General features: G+C 33.5%; 1 protein-coding gene across 3 annotated transcripts in view; it reads left to right on the top strand.

Moving 5' to 3' along the window:
* The window catches only part of LOC143348928 (uncharacterized), a 280,486-nt gene that overhangs the window by 262,668 nt on the left and 5,059 nt on the right, over positions 1-12,759 (top strand). For all 3 annotated transcript variants that reach the window (XM_076779696.1, XM_076779686.1, XM_076779675.1), the window contains exons 3-4: positions 1,289-1,329; positions 6,529-6,627. In XM_076779696.1, coding sequence (XP_076635811.1) covers positions 1,289-1,329; positions 6,529-6,627 — 140 coding nt within the window. The remainder of the gene's footprint in view (positions 1-1,288; positions 1,330-6,528; positions 6,628-12,759) is intronic.

The following is a 12,759-nucleotide window of genomic DNA, read 5'->3' as shown; positions in this document are numbered from 1 at the left end:
TGCGTATTATTTTCAACAATAAGGCCATAGGAACAAGAAGCGTCTCTTATTTAGTCATCGTTAAGAGTTCGATGTATGCAGTTTGCAAAATGTTATTCATAGAGAAAATGAATGTGTATTAAAATGGAGACCAGAAGTTCCGATGAAATATATTTGTTGGGCTAAAAGTATTGCGTGTGTTATTTTACAACGTACGAAAAATAAAATTGGATCTGAAGACAAATGACTTGATCGTGATCAAAGCTCAAAAACTATTAGCATTGCATGAAACTTGGTGTACAAGAAGAACGAAAGACTACGTCTGTGTACTTGAAAAATGGTTTCTGGGATCTCCTCTTCTACTAACCCAACAATCATGCGGCTTTTATTAATTCTTATGAAAAAAGGAAAAGATCCTATTCCTAGAACGTAATTTTTGACACACGATCGCGTGTGTCTCCTTGTCCTCTCAATTGAAAATAATCGAATGGCAAAACATAGCACACCTACATTCGGTTTTAGTTTCCATACATATGGAAAAGCCACAAATTATGACTCACTTCCTATGTTATATGCGATGTTTAATAATAAATTGAAAAATAGTATTGGAGATCACACGTAATGTTATTATTTTACGCTAAAGGAATTATAATTTCACGAAAAAATATCGGTTAATAAATTTAGAATAAGACGATACAAGTACATTCGACTCTAATGTGAAATCGTTATAATTTCAAAACTTCAACTCAAATACGGCACGTGTTATCCAATCACGCTAAAATTTGACATAAATGATTTCTTCGTGTTATAATATACGGGGGTGTGTAAAAAAAAAAACTAGAAACAAAATTTTGACCCCTGTAGCTGAGGAGCACCCTAGTGCAGAGACGTAATGGAACTCAGATAAATCGTCTATTTGGTTGCTCGGCAGCGGGACAGGAAACGTTTATCGCGAACGAACTGTCAGTTAGCTCGGGGAGCAAAGCTACCAGGAACTACTTCAATTCGAGCGTCGAAAGTATTAATTACGACGCCGGACCGGGACACAATGCGCCTGGTGCAGCTCCGGTTAACGATGCGTTCCGACGAAGAACGCTTTGTCGCGCAACTCGACGACGTTGTGAGTTCCATTCGACGGGACAATCCATTTTCCTCCGGACGTTAAGTGTACCGCGCGCAGAATTATATCGAACGAACGCCTAAGCGTGTTTAATTGTTACCACTCTCCGCCCTTTGTCTCGTACTTGAGCCTGGCTGGGCGTCTCTGCAACGCTATTACTCACTCCAACGCCCCTCTGTTGTGTTCCAGGTCTAACGTGCTACACTTGCGTCAACGTCAGCGATAACCAGGTATCGAGGAGTCCATTAAACGCTCTCTTAAGAGTCTGTAATGCCTGTATCGTGCCGGGTCCAGCCGCAATTTCGTTTAGCCCCGAGGATCGTTTCGCCATCGATCTTCGCTTATTTTCACAAACTTCGCTTCCGCGTTTGGCCCGGATTCCCTGCTCGCCCCGTCCTCTCACCTTTCCTTCTTCCCCTAACTTTTTGCCCACTCCGGTAGTCGCACCGGGAATTGCCAATATCTAGCGATGGGAACGAAGCCTGTTTTGATACCTTGGACATCCGTGTCTTCGAATTTTATTTATTTATTTACTGGTGTTGGCTCCCATAAAGTTCGTGAAGCCGGTTATTTAGCAAATAGAAAGAAAACAACACAGTGGACAAAAAAATTTAAAGAAACAAAATTCTGCTCTATATTTCCTCTACACTCCCTGTAGGCTCCCACTAGATTCGTGGAGCCGCGTTATTTAGTAATAGATAAGTCTATTACCTAATTACATAACCTTAAATTTATTAACAAATATATATACAGTTTTTAACAATTAACGTTTCAATGTTCTCGTGTAACTGTAACTGTTCTGTTCGTAACTTGGTTCTGTTCTGGCACTTGTAAAGGTTCTTGTGTAACTTATGACTGTTAGATGTTCTTGTTGTAACTTGAAGTGTCCTTGTTTAATTGTGCGTATTCTAACTAACTGTTCAATGGTCTACCTCGTAATTATATACTTATTTCAAAATAGGTAGAGATTCTATTTAACCAATCAAAACTTTGCCCATCCCTCGTGGGCCAGTCCTCCCGACATTCGAAATCCCACCCACTAAAGGTTGTACAGGGGTAGGTGTCCGCGGTCCCAAGGGGCAGGTAAGTGGGCCCAAAGTACGGTTTCAAACTAATTAAGTAGGGCTTAATGACTTTAGGGTATGTCAATAAGATACATTGCCAGATTACCAAATCAAGTAATTTGAACTAAATGATGTGTCCGCTAATAAAATGTTGAAATTCCCAAAACCCCCATTAGCAAGAATACCATTTATACCTTATTGTTGGCTTTCACAAAGTTTGTAAACTAGATTATTTAGCAAATAGAAAGAAAATAACATTTATTTGCTAGTACAATAATTCATTAACAATTTGAATATACAGGGTGTTCGGCCACTCCTGGGAAAAATTTTAATAGGAGATTCTAGAGACCAAAATAAGACGAAAACCAAGAATATCAATTTATTGATTGAGGCTTCGTTAAAAAGTTATTAAAAAGTTAAATTAAAAAATTTTAAATCATTCTGGAAAAATTATTTTTAGTTGCAGGGGTCAATTACAAGCATTTTTGGTGAATAGACATACCCACGAAATCCTACCCACTTTCTAGAAAAAAATTCGAGAAGGTGTGAAATTTTTCAACAAAATTAAAAAATTTCAAATCGTTCTAAAAAAATTACTTTTGATTGCAGGGGTCAATTGCAATCATCTTTGCTGAGTACACATACCCCCGAAATCCTAAACATTTTCGAGAAAAAAATTCCTTACCGAAAATATAATTTCAGGCCAGGAAAATCTCTCCGAAATTTCATGCGTATTTTTGAAACAACATAACTCGTGAACGGATTGGACGATTTTTATATTTCAAAATGCAAACGACGCGTATTTAAGTGAAGAATATATAGAAATTCTAAAAATATTCGAAAAGTTGATCCTTAACCCCGTAAAATTAGATAACCCCCATAAAAATGGTTTCATTTTCAAACAGCCTCAACTCCTATAATAGTGAATACATTTCATTGAAATTTTGGGGGGAACTAGAATTCATGGGTACCTACAAAAAAGTTTTAGACAACTTTTCTGTAGAGCGTCAAACAATTTTATTAAAAATGAAAAACAAATTTTTAAGAAAAATCGACGGCGGGGTAGGTGCCTAAATTTTTCAGCGAAAAAAAAAATTTTCAAAACGTTCTGGAAAAATTATTTTTAGTTGCAAGGGTCAATTACAAGCATTTTTGGTGAATAGACATATCCCGAAATCCTAACCATTTACGAGAAAACAATTCTTTACCGAAAATATAATTTCTGGCCAGAAATGTTTCCTGGAAATCTTTAAAACATCATAACTCCTGAACGGATTGGACGATTTTAATGTTTCAAACGGCAAATAACGCGTATTTTGGTGAAGAATACATGGGATTTCCAAATATATTCGAAAAGTTGAACCTTGACTCCGTAAAATGAGAAAACCCCCATTAAAATGGTCCAATTTTCAAACAGCCATAACTCCTACAATAGCGAATATATTTCAATGAAACTTTTTTCTGAAGTAAAGCCCATGGACATCTATAAAAAAGTGTTAGACAATTTTTCTGTAGAGCGTCAAACAAAATTACTAAAAACCAAAAACGAATTTTTAAGAAAAATCGACAGGGGGTAGCTGCTGAAATTTTTCGGCGAAAAAAAAAATTTCAAATCGTTCTGAAAAAATTATTTTTAACTAGGGTGGTCAATTACACTAATTTTTGGTAAATAGATATACCCCCGAAATCCTGCGCAATTTGGAGAAAAAAATTTAATACGAGCGGCACTTTAAACGTTAATAACTTTTTAACGTAGCCTCCATCAACAAATTGGTATTCTTGATTTTCGTTCTATTTTAGCCTCTAGAATCACCCATTATAATTTTTCCCAGATATGGCCGAACACCCTGTATAATGCAGAACGTCGTTAGAAGGCTGATGTGCAAGGCGTCATACTATCTAAATTGATATCGGTTTTAGTTTTTGTTTATTTAACATATTGACAACCAATCGAGGGGATTTTCTCGCAAGATTGTCCGGTTACAAACACACAATATGCGTATTTATTATAAAATTCGTAAACAACATTTAACAGACACTAGATAGGAATTAATTTTCAAAGTATATTTAAATTTTCTCGAATTTCGATAAAATATAATTCATGAGATTCTTTACTTGCATTTAAGAGAAACAATTATTTCATTAGGAAAAAATAATTTTTAGTAACATTTATAAAATTATGTACAAAATTATCTTATTTATCAACATTGTATAATTGTATTCAATGAAATATTACTGAGCTAAATCATGTTATTACGTGGAGTTCACACGAAGTGTGCAACTGACAAAGTGTAGAATTTTCTTTTTCTAGAATTTTCAGAAAATCTCGGTGTTTGTAAAACAAAAACATGTGTAGTTGCTTTCATCCATCCAGCGGTATTCTTAAATTAAAGCAATGTCTACATGCACTTATGCTGAAACGACGGACATGCATTTAATGTATGGCTCAGCGGATGGCAATGAAAGCAAAGCACGTCGTCTGTCTCAGGAACACTTTCCGCGTTGTAGGAATCCAAGCCACCCTGTCCCTTGACTCGAATCTGTCGACTTTTATTCGTAGACACATTTAAAATCTATCGTATACGACACAAAAGTTAATAATGTTGGAAATCTACTGTCATACAGATTATGAAAATATGTCTTCTGTTTGTTTTCGTTTTTCATTGATCGTTTAGTTTCTTTATAGAAAAAGTTGCGAAGGAATTGAAGTTTTTGAACTGTTACTAAAAACAAGGCTATGAATCTATAACTAAAACTATAATTTATTCAATATATAGTCGGGATCCTGTTTTGTTTAATTATTACTTGTTTCGAACAATCTGAAACTTTTTGCTTCCAAAGAACCAGCATGCTGTTGCAGAGGAATACAAATGGTTTCAGAGCAATGGCAGACAACCATGTACGATCATGCTTGAAATTATTTATTGTTGCAGTTATAATTTAATAAATTGAAGTTTCGAAATACGCAATATTTTCTAAGCGTTCTATTACTTTTCAACGTTTCTGTACTTTTCATAAATAATAGGAACCGTTTTGTTGCAATTGCTTTTTGTTCGATTATAAAATAATGCTATGTATGATCAAATTATGGAACTTTGAAATTCAGAAAATTGTGAAATATTGAGTCAAAGTGAAATAGTTAACCTTAACCCAAAATCATTTGCAAATAATTATATTTAAAACTTCTAATATGTCGTTTCGTCCTTCAAAAGTTACTGTGAGATGGCAAAGAAATCAAATTAGAAACGAATTTAATAAAAGCCTTACGAAGACTTAAAATGTCTGACCCAATACGACCCTTATCTCCTTTCATGACTAATCTTCCTTTTTCCCTCATTTGATTTAATTGTAAAGAATGTAGGATTTCACATTTCATCGATAAAATATAATGTTTTCACTGGTGGAAAAGCAATAATGCATTTTAAAAATATAAATTTAATTTGAAATTAAAAAATATTTCGGTACTTAAATCTTCAGAACCTTTGCCATGATTTTGCACGAATACATCGATTGTTAAAAAATTCGTAAGCTAGCCAGCGATAAAGATCGTTTTGATGCCTTTTTAGTACCGTAATACAATACTTGTAGCAGTACTAATGTATATGACATCGGATTAGCCCCATCGCTATCCAATATCTGCTCATCTAGCAATTCTTCCAACCACCAGTAGAGGAATCTCGACTATCTGTTTTATCGTTATCCCGGCAGCTGTCTTACTTTTTCCTTTGTTCGGTATCCCCTTCTTCCCTTAAGTTTCGATACTTCGTACAACGTCGAGAAGTTTGCAGCAACGCTATAGTTGTCGCGAGCATTCGACGGGAAGAAACGAGTTTCCAGTTGCGCTTTTCCCGTAGGATTTTAGGAACTCTGATGGTTCGTTCCCTTGATCTAGTCCCAACGAAATAGAGACTTTCAGTTTTTCTTTCCCTTAACGAACTCCAATCATCAAGTTCCTTTTTTCCCCGCTAATATCCCACGGGGAATACCACGAGCTTTTCGATGGCGAAGTATACGACCAGAAGAAATAAATGAGATCAGAGAAAGTACTTTTATAAATAATGATTTTTGCAAAGTAAAATAATTGTTTTTTAAATATTCAGAGTGACACTTTCTAACAGAAATTTTTCTGAACAATCAAATTTTTTCTTAATGTTGATTGGCTTTTGATAGATAAGCATAAAATGTTTTTACAAAACGAACAAATTTGGCACGATATCTGAAATCAATAGTTCGGCGCGGCATCGTTCCTATCGCTACTTCTGGTCATTCTATCGCGTGAACTGTAAATTTGGTCGTCGAAATCGACTGTCCACTAAAATCCCAACTAACAGGCGCCTATTTATTTGCTCTGGTCTTTGTCCACAGATGTGCAACGAATGGGCGATAGACACACCGTGTCCGGCGGGTGGCCGAGACTTCTGCAGATCACTGCACATTTTGGACAGCAAAGGAAACAGCGTCTTGGCAAGCAAATTTTTTTTCTTTACACTTGACCCTCCCCGATCGAGGAAAGAACTGCTCGATAAGCTTTCCCGTTCCTTAGAAATATTTTGAACCGTTGCCCAGGATTTCGTATTAGCACCTCGTTGCGACGAGTTAGAATGCAAACTCTGCTTCGTTCGTTAAAAAAAAAGCAATTAATTATTGACACAAATCAATGTTGAAAAATATCAGGTTCTCTTGCATAGGAACTGATTGGATAATTATATATAGACAATATTTAAATATTAAATACAACCACTTTAATTATTCTTTACATATTACATAGGTTAATATAAATAAATTGCAGTAATGTCGACCAAGCGGCTCGAACAAACGACTCGACTCGACTCGAAGTCACGGGAATCCCCGCACGATTTTAAACCTTATTATAGATGTCGCTACTTGGTCGCGTGCTTATTGCCGCGAAATTATGAACGGCTCAATAATCAAAAGGGTTAGGTTATGTAAACTTTAATTGTATGAAACATGAACTATACAGAGTGTTCGCGATAATTTGTACCAGCGTTATTTTCGTAAACGGTAAACGTTAGAAAAATATGGAAGAGGAGTAATTTGTAGCTTACATTCTGCATTTTTAATGTTTTTCGAGAAATAAAAGTGACTTCCATTTTTTTTAATAGAATGCTATATGTATGTTTTTATATCATGTGGAAGCATGCATTAAAACAAGTTCAGCCATGTATACTATGGTCTTCAGAGTCATATAAATGCAGAAATAAATTTAACATTTTGCAATATTGTATTTACTAGAATGTTATAGTGATAAGACTACATATCGTGTTCAATATGACTTCCATTAGCAAAAATGCATTTTTTAGTTTTGCTGACCACACTACTGGTAGTTTCTGCCAATGTTGCACTAGATATCAATGCACAAGTTTCTTCTATCTTAGTTTGCAAATCGTCTAAATTTCTCGCTGATGTAGTGTAAACGATATCTTTAATATATCGCCATAAAAAAGAATTTTGCGGTGACAAATCGGAGGTTCTTGCAGGCCATTTTATATGCCCGTATGTTTCGATCCGTTTATAGTTAAACATATTATGCAAAAAATGTTTTACCGATCTACAATTATGAGGAGTGTAGTACAGGACTGTTTACAAGAAACAATGGTAGTGATTCCTAATAATTTTGAAATTTACAATTTAGAAATTGTAAATATTTATTTCCATTTAGAATTCCAATGTAAAAATATGAACCTAGTAAAATGCTATCAATAATTCCACGCCAAATATTTGTTCTGAATTGTACTTGAAAGTTTGTCTGTTTTTGCAATTTTGAGTTCCCAGTCATCCAAAAGTGTTATGTAGATTGCATGCGATGTTATTATTAGAACTAAATTGATAAATCTATAATATTTTATAAACTAAAGGAATAAACATGTCTTATGGAAACATAAACACTCACACATATACAATGGCATATAAACATATGTAGCACTCCATTTTTAAAAATGAAGGTCATCTGTATCTTTCAAAAAATGTTAAAAATTAAGATACGCTATCATATTGCCAATAAAATATACTACATGTTCCTCCTTTTCCATTCTTTTCTATTATCTACCGTTTATGAAAAAAACGCTGGTACAAATTATCGCGAATACCCTGTATTGATCGTTTTGAGGTAACGAACGATATTCCTCTTAAAATTAAACAACGAAAAATAGATATCACGACTGTGGGTGAATTCATAGGATTTCAGAAACAAGTAGAATTAAAATTGCGTTGGCAATACATTCAGAAATATAAGAAACCATTTTAAAAAAGAAACAACGGACATGAATTACATTTGCAAAAGAGGATTTAAATTGAACGTTTGAACAATAGTCCAAAATAATTTTTACCGATGAGTCCAAATTTAATCGAATGAATTTTGACGGGAAAACATATATGAGATATCGTATAGGAAAACATAGTCAAAGGTGGTGGAGATCTGATTCTTATTTGGAGTGCAATGAGCGTTAATGGAATAATGATATCGTTTTAAATTCTTGAATCAAATACCACAGGATTGGATCTTTCAGGTTGAGAAGAACCCTAAATAGAACTGTCGAAGTACTTGAAATATTTAAGTACTTGAAAGTACTTGAAAGTTAAAAAAAACTGATTTTTTCAAACCAAGTCAAGTATTTGATTATTCAAGTAGCTTGAATATTTGATCAAAGAGAAAATTTAGTTTGTTCAAATGTTTGAACAACGTAATTGTTTATTTAATGTAATAAATTAAAAACCTATATGTTAATTATAAGAATTATACTTATATTACGTATTAAGGTTTTTACTCTTGTTTCAACATCATTTCATTCTAAACTCAAAGAAATTTTTAATTTTACATCATTTTTTAACTTTTACTCGTTTGTCAGCGAGAAAACTACTCAAATATCAAACCACCCCAAATTATTAAAATGAACAGATATTTCTTTTAAATTTCTAGAACTGACATGATTATTCTTGGCTTTATCTAAGCTTGTCTAAATCTTATTCGAGCGAAATTTATTATACAAATACATGTATAATATTATAATTAAGTGAGAATACATAACCAAGTTTGCTTGGATAATCAAGATTGCTTAAACCAAGCTAAGCTTTGTACGGCTTGTATTTTCAAGTAATTGGACACCTCTAACCCTAAATACACGGCTCGTATGGTAAACCAATTTCTAAATGAACAAAATATTAATATAATGAAATTGTCTGGGTTAAACCTTAAGTCTTCAGATTCAAATCCTATCGAAATGTTATATGGATCAGGAAACAGAAGCCAAAGAATTTAAAAAGATTATACATACATAGTTATTGAAAATGGCTGAAATTTCATACTAGTAGAACGATGCATCAATATAATCTATGCAACGAAAATGTAATTAAGTTTTAAACTAAAAAGGTTTAACAACTGCATATTTGATTATGGACAAAAAATGAAATACAAATGTAAAATCTGAAAAATATTCAACTGTCCTTAAATATGCGCCCGCTTAAAATACTCCATTTAAAATTAAAAATCTTTAAATTTTTTTGGTATTAGAATGCAAGTAAAAATTTTTTACTACATTTAATGTTGCAATTTCGTACGTAAAATTTGAATTTTACAAGTGTATAGGATCAATCAGTTTGACACATTATGTAATGTATAACAATAATGTAACCAAACGTTTACGGTAGAACTCTGTTTGCCCGCACTTCGTTAATACAAACAAGTGCTCCAAATATACAAATTCATAGCTGGCCAGTTATTATTCAAACAATAATCGAGTATAGTTATAGTTACACGATTTCGTACTATTATAATATTTACAGACATTGGTTTATATAGTTCGTTAAGGATATGTCGAGAAAGGAAGATTTGAACGCGATAGAAAATGGTGTGCCTATATCTCTGACAATAAATCTTGTGATAAATCTTTAAACAGAAAAAGTGTAGTGCTCAGTCTTGATGAAAAATGTGATACTCCTTAGCGGCGAGCTAGGGAAAACGAGCACAAGGAGAACTACTTTTTCAGGGAATATAATGTTGACAAGTCAGCCACAGACGCAATAAAAATCAAAAAGATAAATAATAATAATACCATACTAATATACTTGTAGTTGCATCTATAATAGTAGGAAGAAAACGATGTCCACTGCAGAAAATGATTCATTTTTTTTTTTAATTTTGTAGTATTGTTTAGTGTCCTTAGCCTTGGTATTTTTAAACATAATTTCTTTTGTTTTTAATTTATACAAGAAACATTCGTCCCATGCCATATATTTCTTCAAACTACATAAAATACCATTAAGCGTGTACAGCATTATTTTATACGATTGAATTCGAAGTTTTTGGGAATTTTGGAGTTAATAATGCTTATTAATAATTTTCGAAGTTACAAGAATTGATTAGAAAAATACACATTTATTTAAAAGTATTATGACAAAAACTCTCTTTCAGCATTTCGTAGAAAGTCAAAAATTACATTAAAAAGCGGTGTTTCTCGATAAATGTTCCTTTCCCGTTTAACTCTTTTGTATCTAAATGGTTTATTAGGAATTTGTAGATTATATTGTATGTTAAGGAAAGTCCATAATCCAAATAGTTCCACAATTGTGCAAAGTTTCAAAAAATAGGCGAGCATCGCTTAACGATATTTCCTCGTGTAGCAACTTCTCCGTCCATTCGAATCCTTCGGATATTCCTCGAGTTTTTCAATCTCACGTTCACAGGAATCTGGCTAGTTCCGAGTTAAAGAACTTGCAGAGGGAAGTAGAAACGAACAGAATTTGAGTTCCAGCTCGATAGAATGCTCGCGTTCCTTCGTGCACGACTCGTTTCACGACTGGATTTAATCATGTCAGGCCGTAGCGATAAAATCAACACGGTTTCCGCGCGTACGTGAAATCATTGCATGCATGATGAACGCACGACCGATGAAAATCAATCACTGATTTCGTCGCGTCACGCTAATAGCCGCTGCGTGTTAAATACATTTATCGATTTCCCTGTTTGTTAATGGACAAAGTTGCAGAAGCGAATTTACGCGCCAGAAAGATGACGCTGCAGGATCCTTTAAGAGCTCCTCGACTAAGCACTATCCAGAACTCTTTCAATTATGAACATCATGATCAATTAGATCACCTCTTCGTGCCGTGGGCTTTTCAATCGCGAACAGTTTCTGCTCGTTGTTCGGTTAATTAATGCCTGGGTACCGTACGCAGTCCGTGGGAAGATCGACAGGTGACACGGAAGAAGAAAGCTTACGCTATCGTTTTTCTAATGGAAATTGTAAACAGAAGCTCGTCAGCCTTAATCGGGGGACTAGAGCGTCATAGTAAGAATTTCGAAATTGGCGTTCTTTCGTCGGAAAATCTAGGTCAATTTTATATCTTCATTTTTACATTGTTATAAAAGATATTAAAATTAAAAGTGTGAAAGAATTTATATGCACTGATTGAAACAATGATACTAGGAATTACAAAAGATTTAAGAAAGATATTACAGTTGAAATTGTACAAAATTATATTGTTAATATCAAACAGTGTAATATCAAGTTTGCTATCGGTAACCTTATCGTCGTGGCATTTACACATAGCAAAAGATAGATTCAAGTTAATATAAACTTGAAATAGAATTCCACAATTTGAATGAAAAGGAATAGGTTATTACATTACCTTGTATGGTTAGTAAACGTACAAAATGATGCTCCATAGCAATATTATATTCTCCCAAACGCGCCATAACAGATTGTAATGTTCTTTCGGTCATTTCCGGTGTAACTGCAGCAGAACTCCTATTTATTCGTTGTTTCGTATAATGTAATGGACGTAATGGACAACTCCAATGGCCATCTCAGACTCCAGAATCGACACCATTAAATTTCTTTTTATAGATGAGGTAGAGGATATTTTCCCTGCACCAAAAGAACGACGGAACATTACAATCTGTTATTGTACGTTTGTATTGATTTTGAAAAACTATTACTAAAATAAATGAAGTAATTTAATAATCTATTCGCTTCTGAACCCTTTTTTAAGCCCATGAACACAATGGATCAATAAATTCGTCTTGTTAGTATCAACTACGCTTGGTTATTTGACATGCAATTTCAAATAATATGTTATATTATAATATTTCATAAAATCACTTTCGATCAATTTAGTTTTTGGTTCTTTCCAGATACATATTCTACATAAAACGAAAAAATAAAACAGATGGATCTGACTATAGCATATTTTAGACTTCCTAGTTTTTTTAATTGTTGAAATTTTAAAAAATTTTAAATACATCATAAACAATTTAACATTAACGAACTTTTAGACGGATTTGTTTCCTATTTTAGCACGTGTAATTATATTCTTCACCTTTCAACCTCTAACTCAGACCTATTTTTACACACTTTTCTTTGAGTCACATTGTTATTGACATGTGTTTCAAATCTTGTATCTATTATACATACAGTGGTGGACATAATTATTGGCACAGTCCACGATTTGGTATAAAAACGTTAAAAACTATTGAAAAAATTGTTTGTATCGCTTCTATCTTTATTTGCAATATCTCATTTACCTATACACAAAGGCAGAACAAAATTAATAAAATAGAGAACATATAATTAATGAAAA

The sequence above is a fragment of the Colletes latitarsis genome, chromosome 2 (genome assembly GCF_051014445.1).
Source record: "Colletes latitarsis isolate SP2378_abdomen chromosome 2, iyColLati1, whole genome shotgun sequence".
Taxonomy (NCBI): domain Eukaryota; kingdom Metazoa; phylum Arthropoda; class Insecta; order Hymenoptera; family Colletidae; genus Colletes; species Colletes latitarsis.
Note: the sequence above shows the minus strand (reverse complement) of the source record. Positions and strands in the feature narration are given on the sequence as shown.